The sequence below is a fragment of the Ischnura elegans genome, chromosome 8 (assembly GCF_921293095.1).
Source record: "Ischnura elegans chromosome 8, ioIscEleg1.1, whole genome shotgun sequence".
NCBI lineage: Eukaryota > Metazoa > Arthropoda > Insecta > Odonata > Coenagrionidae > Ischnura > Ischnura elegans.
The window spans coordinates 1,712,645-1,739,464 of record NC_060253.1 but is presented as its reverse complement, the minus strand read 5'-3'; the positions used below and the strand labels follow the sequence as shown (position 1 = coordinate 1,739,464).

General features: G+C 38.6%; 1 protein-coding gene across 1 annotated transcript in view; it reads left to right on the top strand.

Annotated features, from left to right (window-relative positions):
- LOC124163701 (alpha-mannosidase 2) overlaps positions 1-23,483 on the top strand; it is a 200,727-nt gene extending 177,244 nt beyond the window's left edge. The window contains exons 22-24 of the mRNA XM_046540768.1: positions 4,728-4,881; positions 18,120-18,418; positions 21,135-23,483. Coding sequence (XP_046396724.1) covers positions 4,728-4,881; positions 18,120-18,418; positions 21,135-21,299 — 618 coding nt within the window. The 3' untranslated portion in view covers positions 21,300-23,483. The remainder of the gene's footprint in view (positions 1-4,727; positions 4,882-18,119; positions 18,419-21,134) is intronic.
- The last annotated feature ends 3,337 nt before the right edge of the window (positions 23,484-26,820 follow it).

Sequence of the window (26,820 nt, the reverse complement as noted above, 5' to 3'; positions counted from 1 at the left end):
ACGCCAAAGAATGCAGCCCTATACATTAGAGTATGCTGTTAAACAGTGCATTGTACGATATTAATTTTTATGCTGCAGATATGCATATGCTTTATTGACAACACCACACTCTCGGCCTTATGGATATTAACATGGGAAACAAATCTCCATAAGAACCTATTCTGTCTACTGAATGTGGAATGCTCTATAACTGTTAATTCACGTGTGTACAGAGCCTCCCATGAAACAACTGACTTTGAAATGGAAAGTGTAAGGTGTACATTTAAACAACAAAATGATATTATTTACCAATTATAAAATCAAATATCGACATTTACTTTGAGAGACAGCAAAAAGAGTTAAAATTATTTGGGTAGATTTCATTCTCCCATCTATAAAATGGGATTATTACAAGCTGAGTACAAGGAATAGAAAAATCTGTGAGAATAGTAGCTCAGTTACGTCCGCTTCCGTCCTTGTCAGCTCTTTATGCCGCAAAGGCAAAGGATGCAGGTTGCTTCACCTTCCAAGTTTTCACTGACCCAGCCTCATCAGTTAAGTGGGTCTCGTGAGTGTCTACATATTATTGAAAATGATAGAACATTCGGGTAATAATAATAATAATAATTTTTATTGTTCCTAAAGATCACATGTTCCGGTGACATTGGATGTCGTCAATATAAAATAATTAATTAAAGTAATAGTTACAAATAAATGAAGTGATATAGTAGGTATTTACAAATTTTTACAGATAACAGGAAAAAGTTACAATTTTAGTGGTTGAAGGGCAAAGACTACTCAGAGCCCAACATAAAATCCTTCAGGCTATAGTAGTTGTTTTCCATTAAATATTTCTTCATAGCATTCTTGAATGGTGTAGGTGGAAGACATTTGATATCATACGGTAGTTTGTTGTATATTTTTGATAGGGAAAAAAGGGGTCCTTTTTGGCTGAAAGTGCTAGGGTAGTGTTCGAGGTGAATGTCATTGGTGGTTCTGGTAGCGTGATTATGGAGAGAACTATTTTTTGGAAAGTATTCAGGGTTATTCTTAACAAAAGAGGCACAGTTGAGTATGTACAGTGATGGGAATGTTAGTATTTTCAGATCTTTGTAAAGAGGTAAGCCAGGTGATCGCATAGAAACTCTGGCCATGGCTTTCACTGCACGTTTCTGCATAGAGAAAACTTTGTGGCAGCAGCTAGCATTACCCCAAAAGATGATGCCATAAGTTAGGTGAGGATATATTTTGGCATAATATATCATCTTCAGAGTATCAATGGTAGTTACTTCAGCCAGCTTGCGTACAATACATGCCAGTGGATAGTATATTCATTATATAGTCAATATGTTATTCATTATATAGTCAGTATGACCAGTCAAGGTTGTCAGTTAGGATAACACCTAATAATTTTGTTGAATGTGCCCGAGAAATCACGTGAGGACCAACATTTAAGATCATACTTGAGGTACATTGAGACCGGTTGCCATGGAACTGAAGAAAAACTGTTTTGTCTATGTTGACTTGAAGGGTGTTATCATGACACCATTCTGACATGCTGTTGACACTACTTTGTGTTGTATTAACTAGGTCGCTCCTATTTACCTCACTTGAAATGATTGAGGTGTCATCTGCATATAGAATGGCATTTTGGAGGAGGGGTTTGTCTGGCAAGTCATTAATAAAAATTAGGAAGAGCAATGGCCCTAGTATAGAACCCTGAGGTACTCCTGCTTTCACAGTTACGGGATTTGACTTAACTATTGTAATGCTTTTTGCTGTTCTGGAGGAATATTTGACAAATTGCTGACGGTCAGTTGGGTATGATGACAACCAGGAGAGAGCTTTCCCCAAGATGTCCACTGACTGCAGTCTAGAGAGGAGAATTGCATGATTAATTCGATCAAAGGCTTTGCTTAGATCAAAGAAAACACCAGCAGCTAATTTGCGTTCCTGAAAAGCTGTGCATAGTTGGTCTAATAACTGAAAGATGGCTGTACTTGTGGATTTGGATTTACAGAAACCGTGTTGAGCACTTTTCAGTATTTTAAAGGTTTTGAGATAACTCATTACACGATGGTAAAAGAGTTTTTCGAATATCTTTGAGAAAGCAGACAGTACAGATATAGGTCTGTAGTTTGCCGAGTCATTAAGAGGGCCCTTCTTATGAATTGGGATAATTGAAGCATATTTGAAAAGGTCTGGGAAGACTCCAGGGCATATCGAGGTATTGAATATGTCAGAAAGGGGACCAGCAATGACTTTGGCAACATGCTTAATTATAGGCATGGGTATGCCATCAGTACCTGCTGACCAACTATTTTTGAAGAAGTGAATAATGTGAATAATTTCAGTTTGTGTGCTTGGGAAGAGAAAAATACTCTGTTCGGGGTTAACTACTTTGAAATCAATTATGGAATTCAGGGTTGAGGGTGAGTAACAGAATTGTTTATTGAAGCTGTCTGCAGTGATTGATGGATCAGAGCAAGGAGTGCCATTAAAGAAGATTGGGGTGGGGGTCAAGGTTCCACAGGAGGATTTTGTTATCTTTGATCACTTTCCATGAAGCCTTTATAGTGTTGTTTGAGTTTTTTATGTATGTATCAATTTTAATCCTACGTTCATTGTTTACCATAGATTTAAGGTCCTTCCTGGCTACTTTGTAACTGGGAATCAATTCATTTTTACCACTTTTTATCAGGGAGTAAAGGTTGCGTACAATAGCGGCACTTTTAAGAACATTCTCAGAATATATCTTTTCCTTTAGAGGGAAGATTCTGCTTTTTTCACATTTAGTGGAAAAGCTGCATTGAAATAGATATGAAAAATGTTAAGAAAGGTACTAAGTTTTGAGTTCAAATCCAGACTTGAGTATATCTCTTCCCAATTTTCTAGAGATAGATCATGAAGGAATTTTTCCATAGCAGAGTCTGAGAAAGCTCGCTGAGACATAGGTACAAGACGAGGTGGGGTGGGGGTTTTGGTTTTTATGTTGACATTAATTGCAAGATGGTCAGACATAAGGGAATCAAAAGTAGTAAAGGAGAAACACAACTTAGGGAGATTGCTAATTATCAGGTCAATGAGGGTTTCGGAGTGGGAGGTTAACCGGGTTGGTTCACTGTTTATGACATTTAAACCAAAGGATGATATAACACATTGAGAAAGGATGACTTATGCGGGGAGTTGCTTGATAGATCAATATTAAAATCACCAAAAATTATGATGCCATCTGTGTGTTTAGAGATGAGGAAATTAACAGTTTCTGAGAAATGGTCTAAGAAGTCACGAACTTCACCATTTGGTGAACGATATATCACACAAATAATGTACATATTTTTGTGAATTCACTGCTAGGATTGACACTGCACACTCGAACACAGATTCTATAGATTTATTGAAGTTTAAGCCTTTTAGGCCTATGTAAGGTTTACTATAAACAGACACACCACCACACTTCATTCTTTGACGGCAGAAGGATGAGATAAGATTGTAGCCATTGACATTAAAGGTAGATATTTCATCGTTTGTTAGCCAGTGTTCAGCTAGTAGAAGAATATCACTGTTGTGCTCCTGCATGAGCAGATCTATCAGGAAGCCTTTCTGCCGCAAACACTGAATGTTGAGATAGATGATGTTAAGGTCAAAGGTAGAGCGTTTTGGGGACTGGGAAGAGCACTTCACTTGTTGGGGATGGTCGTTTGTTGCCTGATCTTCTAGTCACATAGAGGTCGTGGGGTCAGTGGCGTTTTTGGGAAAGTGAAAGATGGTTGCCACAGCACCTTCAGGTCACCTTAATACGAAAAAGGTCTTGATACAAAAAGAATGCCTGGCTGAAATATTTTCCATATTATTAGTGCAAGGAGATTTCGATAAAAATGAGTAATGGATTTGACAACAGTGGTTTATATGCGTTCAATTGGATAAGAAAAATATGTTACTGCCGTGTTATGTATCTGAAAAAAAATTATTTCAGAGAGGTTCAAACCCCCAAATTCGTATCGATACCTACGAAAATCCTGTGCTTTACCACTATACCAACTCACTCTGATTCCAATGGTGTTTAATTATGAGCTTTCCTAAGTCATGCAATGGAACGAACCATTCTTCTTGTGTTACCAAATCAAACCGAGTGTTAACACGCAGTGGCAATATTTGCTGTGACATTGTGGCGGATATGTTGTGTATGAGTTGTACAAGTACCCCAGTGCAACAGCGCATACGCAGAGAGGATCTGAACTCTTTCCACCCATCCCCTCTGATGGCATTCAATGAAGCAGTGATTTAAAAAATTTTCTTGGATAATCGGGAATTCACTGTTCTTATTGTTCTAATTGAAGTTTAGTTTTAAAAAAATACCCTTGGGGAATTTTTATGAAGCATTAACGCTTGGAAGAGATCACGAATAGGGATGAAGAACAAATTAATAGGGTTTTACATAAAGGCCATAATAGTATTAAGGACAGAAATGTTTCTTTCTTTAGTGTCAATGTGCCTGTATGCATACATATGTTTTTTATAGTTCTGCAAAACTTCTTTCTGGTGTTACGCTCTGTAACTAAATTCTTCTTCTGACAACATATGTACCCGTTCAGCCTTTAAGTTTCTATCATGCCGTAATCATCATGCTTTTTGAAACCAACTCAAAGGCACTTATTGTAGTTCACGTCTCCTTGTCGATGAGAAATGTAGATTTGTAAAGAAGTTTGATCGTGTGTACATAATTTGGCAATGCGTCTGTATTTCAGGGTCCTCCGCCAGAGCATCCGACTGGCTTCCCATCGGTTGGTGTGCACTTGGCGCTGTCCTCCTTGCTTCACCCGCCCCTTCGCCTCATCTGGCTGGCCCCTGACTCACCTGTCAATCGAGGTCCTGGCCACGCAGATGCTGACAATGGGAGAGGTAAAGATTCAAACTTTATACTTCACGACCCCTTATTATATATATATATATATATTTTTTATATCACGAGATGTGGGTCAAATGTAAATATTATTTATTTTTTCAAACTTTGCCTACGTTTCGGACATTATATTTGTCCATCCTCAGGGCTATAAAAATGATAATGTATGATACAAAATTAGTTAAATACAGGCAATTTTACAGTTGTTATACATTAAAATACATGGAAATACATATTCAAAATTTACCTTTAAGTCTGATGTTGTTTTTATTTATTTACAATTTGGTTGCTTGGATTTCTTTCTTTGTTGGTTATGTCATTTATTAAATTATGATAAATTTTGCTAACAAAATTATTTTTATTTTTAGCAAAATTTATCATAATTTAATAAATGACATAACCAACAAAGAAAGAAATCCAAGCAACCAAATTGTAAATAAATAAAAACAACATCAGACTTAAAGGTAAATTTTGAATATGTATTTCCATGTATTTTAATGTACAGTGCAACCTCGATATAACGACACCCCACGGTGCACTAATAAACACTCGCTATAGCGAATTGTCACTTTACCGGAGGTGGAGCAAATAATAGCCAATATACCTGTTGCGGACAGATATACAGAAACAGGAGTGGTGCGGCGACAGATAAACATCTATCCGATAAACGTAAGCATAAATCCAGACGAAAGGCGATGTTTTTTACATCACTAAATTTCCTTACTCGAACAACAACTAACTATTCAAACCATTTATAAGCGCCGCACTGAATAAAAATCATGGAAAGCATTGTTTCGTCAATCATTATGCTAATGCACAACCGACGAAGTCATTTTTCTATGCACTTAATTAGTTCATTTACGTGATCATTCTATTATTTTGGTATTTTCCACTGAAAATTCAAAAATTAACTGACAAAACAGTATCGCGGTTATTTAATGCCTCAAAGGTTTCCATTGGTGTATGTTTATTGTTTCTGTACGTTAACCGGCAGTGAAGTGAAATAACGCATTACATTTGTTTCTACCGGTGGAAGGTTGTATAACGTTCCCGCCTTGGAAGACTTTTTCTATCAGATAAGGTAATATCTTCATCATCTACGGTAAAAAGTTTGCTAAGCTTGAAAAATGACGTGATTAAAATTACCGTTGTTGAAAAAAAGTTTCTTTTTGAGTGTTACGCTCGCGACGTATTTGAAATGATACACCGAGTTTACCACGGCACTGCAAACGAGAGTTAGTTGTTCTGCGAGTTCTTCCAGCGGCCACCAGGGGATGCTCGGCTACCCACGTAACAAAAGAGAGCGCCAGTACGACTCCGACCAATGACCCGAATAGTTCACCCTTGTAAATCCGCAACGGAGAATAAATACGTCCATCCGGACAATTCACGCTGAGTATCATTGCTTCGTACATCCTACATCATCGCTAAGGCGCACTACCTACCTTTAGTGGCATCATTGCAAGAAATACCTCATACTGCAAGGGTTTTGTCGGGGAGTTGTATGTAAAAAAAGTTCCGTTTCGTCTATGTTATATGACGCGAGGAATACTTCTAAAGATACTTATGATCGGAGTCCTCTCTTCCACGACTTCAGGTTTACACCGCAGGCATCACAAGGGGAGTTGTGAGGGGAGATAACGCTTTGGTGCTTCGCATTAGTATAATCAACCTTCCGCACTCTTAAAATTCTCGATTCGCAATCTATCCCTAAAATACTCCGCTTCAGGCTTGGGCGTAGCCCCTTTCTCAGAAGTTCCCGCAGATTTGAATGGGCAAAACCACCCGAACAAAGCTCCTTATAACTCTTCATCGTCTGCATTCCTTGGGCGCTTTTGTTTTTTTTAAATTTTGCAGAGCGAATAGGAAGATAAATTAATTTCGACACTCATATTACTCCTTTATTTTTATTTTCTCGCTTAGACGTGTTTGGTGTTTTTTGGCCATGGTGACTGCCATCAAATGCTTTCTATTCACGCAACTCACGGACGTGCGGGTATGCTGCCGACTGCTTTCTGCCGCCCGAGGAACAAAAGAAGATTAAGCATTCGCGAATGCTAATGCCACAATATTTTCACCAAAATTAACTACTTATTTATCGAACGACAGTTTACCACATAACTTTGAGACTGAGCACTCCATTAACTTCATTTCTAACAGATCGCTAGCAATTACAGAGGTTAAGGAGTCTTGATGAAAGTCTTCCGGCGGTGAAACCCTCGCTATGGCGAGAGCCAACACCAAAAGGGTCTCGTAAAAACAAATTTTTTAACACGCTTATTGTAGGGTCAATTGACGGTGCATCGGCTATCTCTCGTTATAGCGGGAGTGTCGCTATAGCCCGTACTCGCTTTAACGAGGTTCCACTGTATAACAACTGTAAAATTACCTGTATTTAACTAATTTTGTATCATACATTATCATTTTTATAGCCCTGAGGATGGACAAATATAATGTCCGAAACGTAGGCAAAGTTTGAAAAAATAAATAATATTTACATTTGACCCACATCTCGTGATATAAAAAAAATATATAGAGGTAAAGATGTTTGAATTTTCCTTCATTAGTAGAGTTTTTGTTTGGTGTAATCATCTCAATATCTCCAAGCAAATTCTGCCTTTCTTTGCCCTCCTTTCCACTTACCTGTCCTTCAAAAATTTCCATTGTCAAGCCCCTTTGTCTTGTGATGTGGCTGATTAAGTTTTCTCATCCTTCTCTGAGACTGTTTTAGCCAGCACAAAGAAAGTCAGAGACATTACTAGTTATCAACCATGTATTGGCTGCAGGCAGTTTTCACATACTTATGCATTATTTCTGGCTGCAGTCAGAATGATTTGCCTAAATCATCATTGGCTTTACTTGCCACTTCCAGCAGAACTGCCGGCAGTAGCATCATTGTGTACCTCTTTGAAAGTTTATCTATGATAACTTTATCTCTGGCAAAATTGGTGGCTGTGCCAACAGCTTGGACCATTTTGCTGTCAAGGGTCCAATGCCATAGCATTGGTCAAGTTCGAATTCATCTTGATTTTTAACCATCTATGACAGTTATTTATTTGATTAATGCACTCAATTATCAAGTTCAAAAATCTTAGAATGATAACTAACATAGTAAAGAGAAATAAAACCTTCCATCATCAATTGTTTATCTGAAAATCACCAACTAATAACACTTTAACTCATCCCTTCAAGTGGAGTGAGTTCCAGCTCACATTTCTCTTTTTGGCATATATCACAGTTTAAGTCGCTGCTGAGAATCAAAAGTACCATTTACTAGGATTTACCATCAGCAATAATTGTCATATTTTTGCCATTTTGCTGGTAACTGGGATTAATCCTCTGATGACATGTTAATGTACCAGGACACTATCATCTTAGTGCAAGCTACTATGTAGTTTGAATACCCAATGGTGAAAGTCATTTGGTTAATTTTTTTCTCTATGGTGGCATTAAATGTTTTCAACTTTGTTGTTTATCAGATTGCAAATAATTAGTGATGGGTCGGTTCGATTCCTCGATTCTTCGATTCCTCGATTCTCGGCCAAGAACCGGAATCGAAAATGAGTACTTGCCATGGTGAAAAATCGATTCCGATTCCAGTAGTACTTGAAAGCACAAATTTATATACGACCGCGTTTCCAAAAGTCATTTGAATTTTCGTGCCACGTAATCGTAATAAAAAAACACATATCTTGTGCGAGTACTCGAGCGTTTCGAGTAGCATTACGAACGTCGATCGAGTCGAGTAGTTAAGGTTACAGAGCTTTCGAGGCTAGTAGGTCCAGGAATCTGTCGACAGGAAACGCTATCGTGAAACTCATGTAGTAATACAGTTTTTAAAGCCGATAAGTCATTCTAATGCCTTGGCCTGGTAGTTTCAGTTTGCCGAATACACTATAGTTGTCGACGTGGGCGCCGAATACCTTTACGCCAGCCGATCGTCTTCCTACCTGGCGCACACTGGTCCGAAATCGGAAAAAGCTGGAATAAAGTCCAAAATGACCTTTTTGGGGATAGAGACTTGAAAATTGGCGTCAATACTCATAAATCATTACCAGATATAGATTTATATGCCATTTTACATAAATACGACCCTTTAGTGAGATACAGTGGCCCATACATGACCAATTTTTCAATGCCACGCGAGATATCATTTTTCCTCAAAAAATCTTTGAATTTATCCAGGTGGTGTTGCGTTGGTATAAGTTTAATGTAGTGATGGGTCGGTTCGATTCCTCGATTCTCGGCCAAGAACCGGAATCGAAAACGAGTACTTGCAAAGGTGAAAAATCGATTCCGATTCCAGTAGTACTTCAAACCACAAAATATACGACCACGTTTCCAAAATTCATTTGAATTTTCGCGCCTCGTAATCGTGATAATAAAACACATATCTTCCTGGGATGTGCGAGTACTCGAAAATTCAAGTCGAGTCGAGTAGTTGGTACTCGACTCGAGCGTTTCGAATAGCATTACGAATGTCGAGTCGAGTAGTTAAGGTTATGAGTAGAGATGTGCGAATAGTATCCGCGAATACTCGAATACCTCGAATATTAGAAAGTATTCGATATTCGAGGTTTCGAATAGTTATGCGAAAAGTACCACCTCAAATACCTCGAATACTTTGAATTACGCGTCATACACTGTCGCACGCACGTCGTTGGTAGTTGACTCGGAAAAATGTAGAGAACTGTAGTCATTTACTGCTCGCAGCGCCGTTTTACGCAAGTTGACGAATTACATCAAATTCGTGGATTTTAGCGGTGAAAAGAGTTCGACGAGGGGAACCGAAAATGGTCGGGTGAAAAAATCCGAAAATCCCCGATTCCCCCCACCAGGAGAACCTCAGTGCCGTGGGATAGCAACCTTAGGGCATTTCCCACGATCCGCTATCCCCCTCCATTCGGCACTCGCCTCACCCACTCTGAAGCTTTCCTCTTCTCCGAAATCAAACAAAAGGTCCCAGCTCGCGCAGGGATCGCATTACGAAGACCCCTGCTTCGAAAAAAATATCGAGTTACGAGAACAATAAAAACGTGTTTCACGCCCTCCCCCTTTTTCTCACCCACTGACCTTTTTCTGGCTACCTGCTTCGAAGTTACCCATTTCTGGAGGTCAACTGCTGTGTGAGTACCGTGGGATACTTACATTAGCGCATTTCCCAAGATCCGGTATCCCTCTCCATTCAGCACTAGCCCACCCCTCTGAGGCTTTCCTCTTCTTCGAAATAAAAAAAGGTCACAGCTCGCGCAGGGATCATATTACGAAGACCTTAGCTTCGAAAAAATACCGGGTTACACGAGAACAATAGAAACGTGTTTCCGGCCCTCCCTTTCCTCCCCCACTGACCTTTTTTTTCCTACCAGCTTCGAAGTTCTCCATTTCTGTGGAGGTCAACCGCTGCATGAGTCATCTATTAGCGCAAAAGGTGTCTAAGGATAACTTTCGTCAATTGATGTTACACCTTTATTGAATTGAAATATTACTAATGTGCGCGTAATTTCAAAAAGAATAAGACCAAACACGACGTATTTCTGAGTTTATTTAAGCATTTTACGCAAAGATATAAATGTCAAAATACGACGGAGACCTAGCATTCTGGCGAAACTCGATATGAGCAGCAAAGCTTCTCGGAAGTTGATGCGGTATTTTTTTCCGAAAACATATATCAAGTTACAATTAATGAGTGGTGCTATAAATCTTTATTTTTACAGTCCCAGACAAAGGGATATTTTCACAGAATATTTGGTTTCTCCCTGATAGCAATTCCAATTCATCTTATCTCGTGAGAACTCCCAAAGATGGACTGAAAATAATTGAAGAAAATCCGGTGGAAAAGAGCTTGTATTTTGCAAAATGCCTCAGATTGTCAGCTAGCACTTGGCAGCAGAAGTGGGGGTAAAGCGATGTTAGTTGAATTAATTATATGCCCAATTGTTTCCATAAAATTAAAATATTCATTAATCAGCTAAATTCCTGTTCGAATCCTTTAAAGTAAATCAAAATTACTCCCCAAAATCTTGAGTTGCCTGCTGCATAGGCAACCGAGTCAAACATTCCAGCATTCATCATTTAGTATTCGAGGTATTCGAAATTCGAGGTATTCGAATATTCGAGCAATGATTTAATATTCGAATTCGATATTCGAATTCGAGAAATCTGCTATTCGACCCATCTCTAGTTATGAGCTTTCGAGTATAGTAGGCCTAGCGATCTGCCGTCAGGAAGTGCTATCATGAAACTCGTGTTATAATGCAGTTTTTAAAGCCGATAAGTCATCCTAATGCCTTGGCCTGATAGTTTCAGCTTGCCGAATACACTAGTTGTCGACATGGGTGCCGAATACCTTTACGGCAGCCGCGGCGGCCGATCGTCTTCCTACCTGGCGCGCAATGGTCCGAAATCGGAAAAAGCTGGAATGAAGTCCAAAATGACCTTTTTGGGGATAGAGACTTGAAACTCAGCGTAAATACTCATAAATTATTACCAGATGTAGATTTATATGCCGTTTTACATAAATACGACCCTTTAGTGAGATACAGTGGCCCAAACATGACCAATTTTTCAATGCCACGCGACATATCGTTTTTCCTCAAAAAATCTTTGAATTTATCCAGGTGGTTTTGCGTTGGATGAGTTTAATGGGATATAAAAATGCAATATTCCTTTGACATAGTGCTTTTCTTGTATTTTCAATGACTTTTGAAGATTTTGGCTCTCATCTGTCTGGTTTTACAACGCAAAATGGCCGACCCGTTTTTCACGTGAAATTTGACATAAAGTAGACATTATCTTTCGTTTACGAAAAATATAACTCGGAAAATTTGAACCACAATATAAAGTAGAGATTTCTAAAGATTACTAAGTAGAAATCTGGAAAAGAAAGTTTGCGACGAAGGAAATAAGAGCGATTTTTCAATCGCGCGTCAAGGCTGACCTACACGCCGCGGACCTCTGAGGCTCGGTAACTGAGGCCGATTTTTCAAGTTTTTTAAAACATTAGTCTTGAAAATCGTCATGTAAAGCATGGATAATCGTCTTAATTGACTTAAAACACTAAAATGAGGATGTTAAAAAGGATTATGTATAGATCGACTTGGCCATTTAGCGCATTACTCGAAAGAAAATACTAAGGATTGGATATTTTTCGGAACCATCCCACGCATAAGAAATATGGCTCGGGTATTGAAGTAAAGTGAAGAAATTAAGTCACCATGATTAAGAGAGAGAAAAATGAACAGTTTCCACGAAAGGCAACAACTGATACCCTTTTTCCCTTTCCACCTTCGCTGAGGTGAGTCGCGCGGAAGGGGGAGTTTTCATATCACAAGGCATCTTTTAGCCTTTTTTATTACTGCGTCCGTCCGATGTGATATTCATTTGTAGCGTTTAGTTTCTTTCTTGAACTTAAAAAAAGCAAGAGGTTTTAACGCTGATTAAATGATGTGAGAAGTATAGAATTTTTTTGGCTCTACAAAACTAAAGTTTAGTTCTATAGTTCGTTCGCTTTGTCCACTTGAATTCCATGGAGATTCAAGGTCCAAATAAATCGTTGATATAATTTTTAATAAAAATTCCAGTCTCCAAAATCTTGCAATTTTGGTAGGAAAGTACTTGCCCAGTCACACAGCGAAAGCCAATTTTCTGCAGACAGTAATACTGTAACATGGAGATGTCAAAACCTGCTGGCTGAGCATGTAGAATAATTGGATTTTCTGCTTGAGAATTTGAAAGGGCCAAATATTACACTATTCATATATGTACTTAGTATGTAATCTTTATTATAGCTGCGAAAATTACTATACTCAGGGCTCTCCCTTGTAGTTTGGATACATATACATTGTCGACATATTACTTGGGGTTAATTAATTTCAATTTTAACAGTTGAAGACAGATAGAACAGTTGAAGACAAATTAATTTTCATTCATCTCCTACTTCTGGCAATAACCATCAACGATCCTCATTATATTTTCCTTCTTACATTAGGCTAGACATTCATCATAGAAAATTGGAGTAGAATATATTGTAGTATGCATTGCTGTATTGCCTGGTTCAGAAATTATCATACTCGACTTGATACTTGGGAGTAATTTTCAACTTGACTCGAGATCAAAAAGTGCTACTTGGAAATCCCTTTTATATTCCAAAGGAGCAAATGCAGACTAGGGAGCCTGTGACAGGTATATAGTATCTTGCAAGATACAGTGATGCATTTGGAAAGTACCCAAAGTCACCATAGCAAACACTGTTGAAGCTGAAGTGGAAGCTTATTTATCATAGATGAATGCACCACCAAATTCCTTCCCTGGGAAGTACCGGAAGACTTGCGTCTCCTACCCTAGGCTGAAAGTATTAGCGAAGAGGTTTCTTGCCATACCACCATCCACTGTGTTCAGCGAAAGACATTTAGTTCTGCAGGAAAAGTATGTGATGTAAAATGCAACAGGCTTTATCCTTGGATATCCTAGGATATCCTAGAAAGCAAAGCATCTTAACTCTGTCAGCTGACAGAGTGAAGATGCTTTGCTTTCTGAGCAAAAATTTAAAGTCTGTAAAAGGAGACAAAATTTGTGAGACATTATTGATAATGATAAGATATTATCAATAAAAGATAGATATTAAAGGAGATACTTTTATTTTAAATTTAAGCATGAGTGCTAATACTCTAAAGTAATACCTATCATGTAACATCACTTTTCAGGTACCTATATTCTGTTTTGAAATTTAGCTATTATATTTTAATTACATAGTGATGATATGAAAGATGCTTTTGTGTGACTGACTCTTTCACAGAGTAATATTTTAAAAAGTGGTTTTCTTGTTGCCTGGAATTAAGTGATATTTTTCTTGGAGCCTATGGCATCAGAATCGATGGAATCGGTATCGGTAGAATCGGAATCGAAATGTCAGAATCGGAATCGGGATCGGAATCGATAAAATTTTGGAATCGACCCATCACTACAAATAATTTTAAGGTGTAGTTCAGAAGAAAGTTGTGCAACTTTCATTATTCATGATGGACTGCTAATGGCAATCATAAATTCAAAACACTTCAATCACAAGTACAAAATGTAATATAGACATCCCTACATTTTCCAAAAATAAGTTAATGAGGATAAATAATGATAGAAATCAATTTCTTTGACGTTTTCAAATCCAACCAAGAAGCAATTGGCTGGACCCTCTCCCCCTTTTTCCTGGGGGTTGGTCCAGTTCCATCTCAATCCGTAAATGCCTACCGTATAAGCGCGTGTAAGAGGCGCACCTTTTTTCCCAGACATTGCTGCCGAATATAGGGGTGCGCCTCTTACACAAACTTCTTATCTTCCCCCCTCCTCTTCCCCGGTCGCAAGTCCAAGGGGAACTGAGTGGCCTTGGTTTTCAGCGCGAGTCATCTGAAATCTGAAACCCTGGGTCAAAAACAAGCGATAGGCAGGGGAGTTTCTCCCTTAGTGACGTATTTTTAAAATGCTCTTGTTTGAATTTCTTGTGAGCATCGCGCCGTCACGTCGGTACCCCAGAGGTGAACATTGAAAAGATCGCGCGGGGTGATTCGCTCCGGAGCGCGCGCTAAATTTACTGCCACGAGTGGGCATCCCGTGGCATTTATACTGCATATAGTAATGGCTTATCAAACGTATAGAAACGCGTAGTTTTGAAGGACATACCCTCCCTCCCCTCCGTATTTCAAGCTACGAGGCTATGATCGAAGGAGCAAGGGAAGAACACGTCCGATCATGCATGTGACGTCGTTGCCTTCAGAGCAAAGGGGCGACGGCGCAGCAATGTGATATACGCAGTTTGCGTTGCCTGAAGTTTCCAGTCCGTCTCGTCATGTTTGAATGCGCTTGTGCTATGTTTCTTTCTTCCGAAATTGTGCTGTTTGGACTATGTTGAATATTAGTAGCCTTGTTTTAGCTATAGATCTTTGTGTCAATCAATTAGAGCTCAAAAAACTTAAATGCTGTCAGATATACGTCGCGTTATGTCTAATTCTTTTTAGAACCTCGTGCATGTCATACAATTGCTGAAAGATATCGAGATATCTTCGAGCTCAGAAGGTGACTCACCTAGCATTTGACCTCCAGAAACTCGGAGAATTGAACCTGGTAGACCGAAAAAGGTCAGTTGGTGAGATGGGGTAGGGATGAAACATGTTTCGATTGATCCCCTGTAACTTGATATTTTCCTATTTTCCTGTGGAGTCTCGGAAAGGAAAAAAACGGCAGAGGCATTGGCTGATGGAGGGCCGAGTGTAGTTCCGTTAGGCCCCTTGCACACACCGATTTTGGACGGCCGGTAAAATATCGGCCGATATTTTACTGGCGAAGCGATGCTTGCGCACACGCCGGATTTTTGTCGGTCAAACGATAAGTTGCTATGTTTTTGAGCCGGCACAGGCGAGCCACAGTGACTATGGCCGGCAGCTAACCGGCATTTTGCCGGTGCCGGCGCGTGGTCAGTACGTGTGCAAGCTCCAATGCTCTCCCATAGTTCACTATTGGAATGTGGACGGCTGATGTTTTACCGGCCATCCAAAATCGGTGTGTGTGCAAGGGGCCTTAAATCTACGACGTGATTATTATCCTACGGCGCTGAAATTGCCCCGATTGTTGTCCAATCTCTTGGGAAGGTTGATGCTAAGTGCCTGTCGTGTTTTGCCTTAAAAATTTTCACGGCTGCAATTCTATTGCAATACTCCTGCGAGAGCTTTTAAACAAAATTGTTCGTGAGTAGGACATGCAACGTAGAGCGATGGCGTATGCGAAGAGAGAATCGGAACTCTTTCTACTCCCTCTTATTCCGCTATTTCCGCCGCAGTTATCAAAATTTCCCCTTTCAAATAGTACTGAAAGAGGAAATTTCGATAACTGTCGAAATTCCAGGCATACATCTGCAACACCGCATGATAGGATAAAAAAATGCCGCGAATTTTTTTTTCTTTATAGCTTCGATCCTCAAGATAGGGGTGCGCCTCTTACACGTGTGCGGCTCTTACACACGCTTATACGGTATTTCGTAACCAAAATCTCATAACCAACCTCTTATAAATGGACAGTTTGTACCTATGACATCTCGTAACTGCAACAATTGGTACTCAGCCAATTTGTGACTGACTATTTTACAAATGCAATTGTTAATGTTTAAACTTTATCCTTATCTGAAAAAATTTTTGGGGTGTTTTTGATCTGCTGAAGCTGAATTTGCAGTTTGGTTGGTTAAATTAAAATGTGAGTGAACAGTTGTTTCCGAATGATTTTGAGCTGCCAAAGTCCAATTTGACAGTATTTATACTGAACATTTAATAGTCATTAATTATGCTTTCCAAATAATTTAATTCAATGTCCTTTATTAAAATGAATCAAAACAGGTGCTTATAGAGGATTTTGTACTGTGGAACAGAATCTGCAACTATTTTCGCTCAACCTGTGGCTGTTATTGTTTACACTATGCTAAAAATAAAAGGCATTTCTATTAAACAATTAAAAAAAATAGTAAGTATATTTTTATCAAGCTAAACTGGCTTGCACAGTTTCTTTCTGAGTGTAATGAAATGCTGTTTAACAGAACTTAAGCTCGTGTACCTACTTACTTGATACATCTTCCGATAAATCTACGAGGGTGGTTTGAAAAGTTCAGTTTAGTCAAAAAGGTTAGTAACAGAAAAAGGACGTAAAGAAAAATAAAACGTTATCGCCATCACAAAGAATGAAAATAAAATCATTTTTACCTACCTATCTTTAAAGGAAGGTTTGTTTACCTTGTAATTCTCCTCTTTTCCTTTGAATACGCTTTGATTGTGATCAAATTTTTGTTCATACGGAAAGAAGCCATTAAAAGATTGACTTTTCAAGAATTACTGAGTAAATATCCTACCTTATTTTTATCATCCTTTCGTTTTAATTCCTTTATCTTCTTTCCCAGTTTAGCTCCTCTTGTTTGCATAAACAAATATGTTGCTATGATTGTTTGCTTGTATGACTGCCGCGCAGCCATTGGAATTTGGTGGTCAATTTTTGAACTAATCCCTATACTCACTTTTAATTGAAAAGACGGATAAATAATTGTAAATTTAGTGTTTTCATAATTTTTCCTGGGGTTTCAGACAATTTTAGAGGGGGTCTTCATTAGACTTTTTGCCGTATCTCGTTTCGTTCACCCCAAATATTTGTATACGTGAGTGAATGAGTGGTCGTAAGTGGGCTTCATGATATATAGATAAGCGATTACCGTATGCAGTATAAATGCCGCGGGCCCACTCGTGGCAGTGAATTTAGCGCGCGCTCCGGAGCGAATCACCCCGCGCAATCTTTTCAATGTTCACTTCTGGGGTACCGACATGACGGCGCGATGCTTGCAAGAAATTCAAACAGGAGCATTTTAAAAATACGTCACAAAGGGAGAAACTCCCCTGCCTGCCGCTTGATTTTGACCCAGGGTTTCAAATGACTGACTCACGCTGAAAACCAAGGCCACTCAGTTCCCCTTGGACTTGCGACCGGTGAAGGGGAGGGGGGAAGATAAAGAAGTTTGTGTAAGAGGCGCACCCCCATTTTCGGCTGCAATGTCTGGGAAAAAAGGTGCGCCTCTTACGCGCGCTTATACGGTATGTGTATTTTACCATCAAGAAAATTAATTCTAATAAACATTCTTGTGACGGAGGTATAAAAACTGAAAACAAGTGTAAGTAGATAAAATTGTGGATCGTCGATTAAGAAACAGGTTCCTCTGAAAACACTAAAATACCGCCAAATTCTTTGGGTTTCAAGAGCTTAACTGTTACTACCTAGGTGTGATATCAATGTTCATTATAAAAAGGTATCTAATCCTTGTTTATGATCTAAATTTCGAAGAATTTTTAATAAATATGTATTATTATAAAATATTAATTTAATTTAAAGATTAAAATAAATTAATAAAAATGAATTAAAATGAGATAATAAAAATTAAAGTAAATACTACCAACCAATAATAATCTTTTGGCTCAATCACATAACTGTGGATGCTGGCACGAATTTAACTAAAACTGTTTATGTATCAATTGTATCCAAGCTAACTTAACAAACAATATTTAATATTACAAAACTAACCTTTAAAAAAAATGGTTTATTAAATAAAAATAAAAAAGATTATTTAGGAAGAATAAAACTCACAATTGAGTGTTCTGACATACATACAGTTAAATCAAAACAGCTGTTCTCGTGGCTGTCCTCATGTGGTGTGTTGCTTTGGCAGGGGCGGATGGGATGGCTGCTGGTCTGGCTGGGGTGTCGGTGATGGAGACGCCAGAGGAGGAGGAGGAGGGCGGAGCGTGGGTGGAGGAGCGAGTGAGGGCATCCTTTGAGCCCGTCCGCTCCACCCCCACCTGTGACTTCCATCTCGTCAACCTCAGGGTGCTCTCCGAGTCGGTGCTCTCCGAGAAGAGACCCCACGGCGTGGGCATGGTGCTTCACAGGCTGCACGCAGATTCGTGCTTCCGTGCTCCGTGGGATGCCAATGACGTGGCACCGTGCTCTCAGGAGAGCACTGGACAGGTCAGTGGCTTATTATAGATATAGGGGGAATCACGGAGGGGGAAGTGCAAGAGGTCTTTATACCCTCCTTTGGCTAATGTGGCTGGTCAGGAAAGTTCATTGTGGCTGGGAAGGAAAAGAGTAGTAGGGAAAGCGGCTACATAATAGGAAGAAATTGGCGCCCCAACTCTGAATGAGTGAAATTCACTCACTGGTGGCTCTCTGAGAGCTTTAACCTCACCTATCCAAACCAACCCTTGGATTTATTCACTGAGCCTAATCTCAGAATCATCAAAGTCGAGTTTATGTTCAGTCGCTAAGACTTGGTTATGTAAACAAATGGAAAGGGTTTAGTTGTAAGAACTCCCTAGTTCTAAAGACCCAAAACTCAGTTGTTTTTTGGAGTGAAGAAAGTACTGTGCATTTGAAAAACATACAAGTCCCGCTTCCTGAAAGTTTCCTCAAGGAGGGATTTTGTTATTGTTTTGACTTTTCTCAACATGCTCATGAGATATGGTCCATCAAGTTCTGATCTACCCCCCCCAGACGATTACCGCTGACATGAAGTCTCTTCCGAAAGAGACTTCACCTCAGCAGCACTCAAACAAAATAGAACTCTCTTCCTAAAATGGAATTATTTTATTTACTTTTTGACAAGGAATGTTTCAAGTTTATTTGGATGCCTGCTCTGGCATGCAGACATCGATCAGAGGCAAGAAAAAAAACCTTGATTAATTCTTGAAGATTCTTCAATGGTTAACCAATCACAAATTAAGAGAAATGTTGTCTACAATCTATATTTGTGTATCTCATATCGCAAAAGTGCAATTATTGCCATGGACTCACATGCGGTTGGATACGGCTCAAGAGAGCCGGAGATTTCGTCGCACTTGGAGTCATGTGTACGTCGTGACTAGTCAAGGTCAATCTGGAGAGGAAGGGAATACATAGTAGAAGTGACGGCAGCAATGGAAGAAGAGACAGCGTGAGTCATAGCCAGGCACTTGCTTGCGCAAGCAGTTTGCCTAAAGCCCTGGTTTCCTATAGCCACTGCTGGGCCATGGGGTGATCGTGCCCTAGTTGCCATCACTGGAGTACGGTGTTCCTGTTTTCCTAGCGTCGTAGAGCGCAATTGTGCTCGGTGATCACGGATCTGCATCTGGGGCAACTTGTGCGAGAAGCTAATATGCAGCATGGTATCAGACAGTGTAGTTTCCAACGTTGCAGAGCGGTTTTTAGCATTCGTGAAAACCAATTTTCAGAATCTGTGATCTTGCAGACACGGCTGTGTGGTTTTCGGAAACTGGTTACATGGAGCAGTAGTAATGCAAATACAATCACGATATTGCCGCAAAAAGATCGCAATCGGGATAAGATTGCTGTGAACTATTCCGGAAAGCAATCTAAAATAACAGACGATGTGCATAAGTAATAATTATTTTTTTATTTACATGTATTATGAAAATAACATGAAATTAATGTGAAATTTTGGATTATTTGTGTTCATTCCGATTATTCGTGTCGCCTCTCCCCATCGCATTAGCCCATTGAGATAATGGGGAGTTTGCTATGTATATATTTATCAAGGTCAGCTCAACAAAAATCCCAAAAAGTCAACCAGAAGACCAGACCTAGTCTAGCCATCTAGTGATTTTCTATGCAGAATGTCACCACAGTTAAGTTGGTTGCTCGTCTAAGCAGTGTGAGTACCAAACTCTATGGCAACTGCCTCTGGGGAACTTAGTTGTAAGTTGTGTTGAGCTTGGGAGTCAATTGACAACAGCAGTGAGTGATATCAAAGTGACCCAGCTGATTAATTAATAGTAAGGACCAACCATTGGGGATGTTTGTTTTTGTTGGGTCCTCCCTCCCTCATAACTGTCGTTCCTTGCTAGAGGTGGGTGGCGCTGACTCTGTTTAGTACACTCGTTGCCACCCATGATGCTGAGTTCTCGGATTAGATTGAAAATTAGATTTTGTTAGTGAATATTGTGGGACACACAACACTTTGACATGTACTTGATATGTAGTTCTTAATTCTTGGAACTCAATTTGTAATTGATAGTGACCAATTCACACCATTCGCATGGGACACCATGCTAAAGATCTGCTTGAATGCTCTCGACATAGGATTTTTAATGTCAACACTCACCCAGTGATGGCAGTTTCCCCAGTTGGTTTGGTTGGAATGTCTGTAATGGCTTTTATGTCCATCATCATGCATTGATGACAGTGTTTTACATATGTTTAAATAGTTTTTTGGTGGATATTTTCATGATTTTTAATGAACTAACATTTTTCTCAAGAGTTGGAGGCATCTTCTGGTTTAATGACGTTATTGTCACTCTCATATATGCATTCAGTTTGCCTTTTAGGTGTGCACCTATTCTTTTTTTATTTTCCAATGGCTGTTTGGAAAAGATTTATGTTGTTAAAATAAGTACACAAATACTCAGTCTATATAAAAGTCATTTAAGTGAATTTTATGTTCTGTCTGACTGTGTTTTTTTTTTTTTTTTTTTAAATATAAGGTGTTCAATGGGAGAGATTGTCACTTGCCAATCTGCAAATTGGGTTTGTCACATTAGTTTCCCTTTGCAAATTAGGCGCTTCCTTCAGTGCAGCTATGTTTAATTAGCTGATGATGAAGCGTCATCATTTTTTCACCTATTTAAGATAAATCAGCACATTGGACTGAACGCCAAGGTTTTAATGTTTCTCATTCTATTTTTGGCAGCTAAAAGTTGGTGATCTCTTCCCTACTCTCTTTGGAGACTCCTTGGAACCACATTCGCTCACATTCATAACATCAACGGGGCCAGCGATTGACAAGCGTACACCAATCAGTGTGTGTCCCATGGAGTTGTCAGCATACGTGCTTGATCTTTCAACGCAGCGGTAGCATGCGAGTTGAAATTTGGTGATGTTCTGAAGAGACAGATAACAGGAGGAAAGGGAAGTAAGAAAAACACCCATGATGTATTCTTAGTGAAGTTATAAATCACACGTGTCATTTTCAACTCTCAACTTGACCATTTTATTGCTTCATGGTAATTTGAAGTGAGTTTTCAGGTATTTCATTGTGATGAAATGGTATTCATTGTAACTGTAATTCATTTGAGAAATTACAGATGCATACGATGAAAATTTTGGCTGGAGCTAATCAAAATGAGTGCCAGTGCATGTATAAACAAGATCACTCAGTTTGGGGTGTTGTGTTACCTATTCAATGTGTATCTGAGCTGTTATTCAATATTTAATAGAGGCTGTATTTTAAGTGCCACCTTCACTATGGAAGGTTTTACACTTTGGATCTCATTGAATCGCAATCAATATTCCCCAAAGAACAAGTTGAGTGCATTTGTAAATCAAGTGTGAATATTGCATAATAGGTATGTAGTATGCATAAAGCATTTTGACGTGTGAGAATGTTATGCAGATGCAGTTGACACCAGAGAAAATTCTTGCTTATATTTTGTGATAGGGAAAACTGGCAGTTTCTCGATGAGAAAAACACTGGAATTTTGGTGGAAATGTGTGGTTATTTTCATTGACTAAGAGTGGTCTAAGGAAGCAGTGTACGGCTGAACATGGGGGTATCATAGTCAAATCTGTGGGCATTGCGCTGCCTAACTGATTTTGAGTTCGGAAGTACTCTGAATGTGTGCTATTGATGAGTGTTGTTGAATGCTATCCATAACTTGGGGCAGTTCAATTGTTTTTTTTTAAATGATTGAAGACTGAGAGAGAGAATGTTTATAAAGAAGATAAGGGGACCGAATAATATCTTTTTGTAAAATCTTGTCAGCAAACAGATTTGAGTGCGTATTCATGTATTTTCCACTTCTATTGGTGATTTAAAAATCAGGGACAGTCAGAAACTATTATTTTATGCAATAATCACTTCATTGTGTCCCCAAGAATTTTAAACATATGTTTTGTCATATTCTCTTGAAATGTTTACTTGAGGCCAAGATGCAAATGAGCGAATATTTCCTTTGGAAAAAGATGATGCAACTCTCCTGCAGTTGATTATTTATTATAAGAAAGATATGGAATGGCACCAAGGTGTTCATACCTCCTGGTTAGTGAAGAGGATACATGAACTAAAACATAATCATACGTACGTAAATAATACATTGTCAACATTCCATGTTCCTCATTTGATGGAGCAGATCTTTTAAATGGACACCATTGATCGCTGTGTTGTAGTTGATGCTGCCTATCTGCTAATGCGGTAACTAGCATCTTTTGTGTGAGACGACTACTTAACATGTGTATCTTTTAACTGTTTCCAAAGTTCATGTATGGACTTGATTAAAATTTTGGTTTTGTCGTGGCTGACGTTACGTTAAGCTTGAAAAGAGTGATGAAGGACATACCAGGACCAGTTTGCCAATGCAAAAGCATTATAGTAACTGGAATAAAATGTTAATATTTTCAGGATTTTTGAAAAAAATTCTAATGTCTCATGTCGTATACATATGACACTGTTAGATTAGTTTGGGTTGGTGGGAGTATTTAATGTCATGAAATTTGGAGGAAAATTTTTAATGCCCAAGCCATTCAATCTATGTGGTTTAAATGAAGTTCAGTGATTTGATGAAAAGGTATTGCTTTGAAGTGGAATTAAGTACAGGCTCTACAAATTGGTCTCTTAAGAGTTCCCTTTCCTGAAAAAATACTCTAATTTGATAGAAATTTTTTTTCGTGGTGGTTTGTACAAATTAGTGAATAATTTAGTGATCATAGGCATAACTACATTTTGTCTTGTGATTCTATGTGATATTTTTTGTGGGGCTTTGTGTTGTGCTGTGTTTTGAGAAGTGTGATGGTAGTACATTTGAGTATTATGTTACAACCAGGGCTAAAAAAAGTCATGAGATTCTTGGATTGTGGGATAAATTTTGTCGTAAAAATCAAGCCGGCATTGCAGTCCATGAATGTACTGTCCTACAAACTGAGATTAGAGACTGAAGTTGGTCCTGGTTGTATGTTTCGTTCTAGTTTATTTATGTTGATGTTCTGTTTGACTTTTACTTTGTTGAGGGAGACTTGTGTTTGTAAATAAATTTTATGATCAGTCTGGTATGCTTTTATTGATTTGATGAAAAGGTGTTGCGTTGAAGTGGTGTTGAGTACAGGCCCAAAGTTCAGTGTCCCCTCAAACACTCCATCCCTTCCAACAACCCAATTTGTTTTTTGCGTCTTCTCTTCCCAGACGAATTTGTTTGCTGATCATCTTATGCAGACAAATGATTTCCAAAATCAAGTCTTAGGAATTGGAAATATTTGACATATGAAGAGATCTTTACCTTCATAGGCCTACTGACGGTTGTCAAGGGGACAGTAAGTCAAAAACCCTAAAATTTCTGCATTTTTAGGAATGATTTTTCTAAATTCACCGTAAATTTGGCTGCAAGAATAATAATGCTGCACTGAATTGTTGAGGCCTTTACTTTGTAGAATTCCATATTTTATGGTTGGAAGGAAATTTCTTAGCTTTTCTACAAAAACACACACTTTATTGCCGACTAGTTTCAGTTACACTGTACCATTTTCAAGACTAGTGATACACATAAGAATTTGCCGGTATATATACCCTGTGGTCGGGTGATTGGAGGGGAAGGGGAGAGGTAAGTGACGGGAATGGTGAAGGAGGGAAGGGATAGGGGAAAAACCAGAGGTGGTTACAAAGAAGAGCGTGGGTTGGCATCACAAGGATTTTTTGGGGTGTAATAGTGGAATGTCTAGGAGGGGGGAGTGGAAAGGGAAAAGGTGGTCACTAGCAATGGGTTCTTTCCTATTTACAATTTTTAAAATTACCAACTGTTCTCTGATGTCCAGCTGTGTTCCTTTTTTGACTCAGTGCAACAATTCTGGGGTAAAATCCGCTTGGTGGCCTTCCTCCCGAAGATGGGTAGCGAATTAGGACATCCCAGTGTTGCTGTAGTAATCGCGCCGGTGTTCCTCTGCTCGCACGGTGAGACTCCTTCCTGTTTGTCCTATGTATTTGGAGTCACAATCACCACACCTTAATTGGTAGACCCCGCTCTTGAGGGTTGAGTCAATGGGGTCCTTGACTGAAGGCAGCATGCTCTTCAGGTTAGAATTATTGTAAAAGGCCGGTTTTATGTTGATTACTTTGAGTAATTTTTCCAATTTAATAGAAGGTTGGCCTAATTATTTTATGCATCGCCATGACTGTTGATCCGTGGGGGTGGTAGAGTAAATACCTCTGAGTAAGAATTTTCTCTTTTTGCTTTCAAACAAATCATTGATCAATTTTTCGGTGTAACCATTGGCTATCGAGATTTTTTTGATGGTGGTAAATTCTGAAAGGAGATCTGAGGGCTCTAAAGGGATCGACAAAGCCCTATGCAGCATGCAATGAAAGGCTGACAATTTTTGGGTTATGGCATGCTTGGAAGTTGCGTGGATGACTTGGTCTGTATAAGTTGACTTTCGGTAAATGGAGAACTTATGCTCGCCGTCTTTAATGGAAATATTTAGATCTAAATAATTTAGAGTGCTGCCCTCTTGTAACTCCATAGTGAACTTAATATTTGAATTTAAAGCATTGATAAGGTGTAAAAAATTTCTTAGTTGCCTCTTCGTTGTAGAAAAGCTAAGAAATTTCCTTCCAACCATAAAATAATAATGCTGTTTTATTTTTCTTTCCAAAAGTACATGTCTCACCTAAAAGTAATTAAATTGCTGTCACTAATTTAAGTATGCAAAAGAAAAAAGGTCAGCAGGGATTAATAATGAACTTTACATGTAGGTATTTCTAATAGAAATAATTCAGGGCCCAATCCCAGGCCTCATGGGCCCTGCAGAATAATGGAAAATAGGTAGTTTACATCCTATTTTCAGACCTACTGAATATGCTCAGAAAATTTCATAGGAATTGGTCCTGCCGTTTCGGAGGAGTTTGGCTACAAAAAACTGTGACACGAGAATTTTATACATTAGACATCAACTATTTAGTATTATGTAGCGCATAATATTGAAGGTTCAAAAGCGATATATTTATTTATTTGCCCTAAGACCTAGTACATATGAATATACAAGATATAAGGCACGTTCTCAAAATCTAGATACAAATGTTTAACTGCCATTATTAAGGTAATCGTCAAAAGAGTAACACATATTGTTTAGTAATAGCCTTTTTAATTTACACTTAAACAAATTGATGTTGTTCACATTTTTTATAAATGTAGGTAGTTTGTTAAACATTTTCCATTTCCATTTCCTTTGGGCCCATTTTAGCTACCTTAGTGCGTACAAAATTGTAATGCAAGTCACTCTGTGACCTAGTGGGGTAATTATGAAAAACACTATTCATGACGAAATTATTAAAGTTATTTTTTACATACATAATAGTAGATAAAATATACACACAAGGAATCAGTAGAATTTGCAATTCCGCAGCCCTACCGTGATACTGAGGGGTAATAGAAAAAGGAATATACCAAAATACCTTAAGTGGAATTGCCATCCCAATCAAACAGCTGGCCACAGCTGTTCCTTGTAATTATAATTTGGATTACATCCATCTAAACATCTGTGCAATGGAAGTGGCAAAATACCAATGTCGATACCAGTAGAACATTACTAATTCATGTTCCTTGTGCTTTTTTGCTTACACTATGGAGAAAAAAATTGAAAGAAACAGCTGCAGCAGGAAAAAGCGTAGCGTATGCAACCCACATAATGTCTCCATTCCTCTGTGTGGTTGATGTGCCATCACGTCATAAATAAAAAATTGCATAGCTAACAAATAACAGCCAAGAAATTTTTTCATTATCTTTCCCAGCTCAATTGGCATCCATGGATGCGTTTTGCATTAAAAAACAGAAGCTGCCACTGGGGATAATTTTGACTTGTATGTGGTCAGCATTGGAAGTGTTATGAGTGCTCTGTCCCAAAAAAATTCTTTCAATTTGATAAAATAGTTTTTACTGGGTTACTAAAAATAGTGCATTAGCTTTTCGGCCTATTCCATTCAGTTTTTTTGGGATTTCAGCCATGGCTTCACATCCTGCTCTTCACAGCTTGGTGATGGGATGTTTTAACAGTTACGTATTCATCAGAATGGACTTTCTCTTACTATGTTCACCATATGAGAGGATCACCTTATTGCAGCCATAAGTGTGTTCAGAAACCTAGATTGTGAAGTAGTTCTTGCATTTCAATGAGGAATGTTTAATATTTTGGTGTTACAAAGTCAACAGTGAAATCTACTTAGAAGGATAAGGATAATTTAATTGAAGATAACCAACGGTATTATCTTATGAATTCCATTAATCACTATCCACTTTATTAGCAATTGAAATTTGAGAACGTTCATACCTAGTTAATACTTCCAGGTTTTAAATTGTTTATGAACTGATACTGAAATCTCGAATTAGCCCATTTTA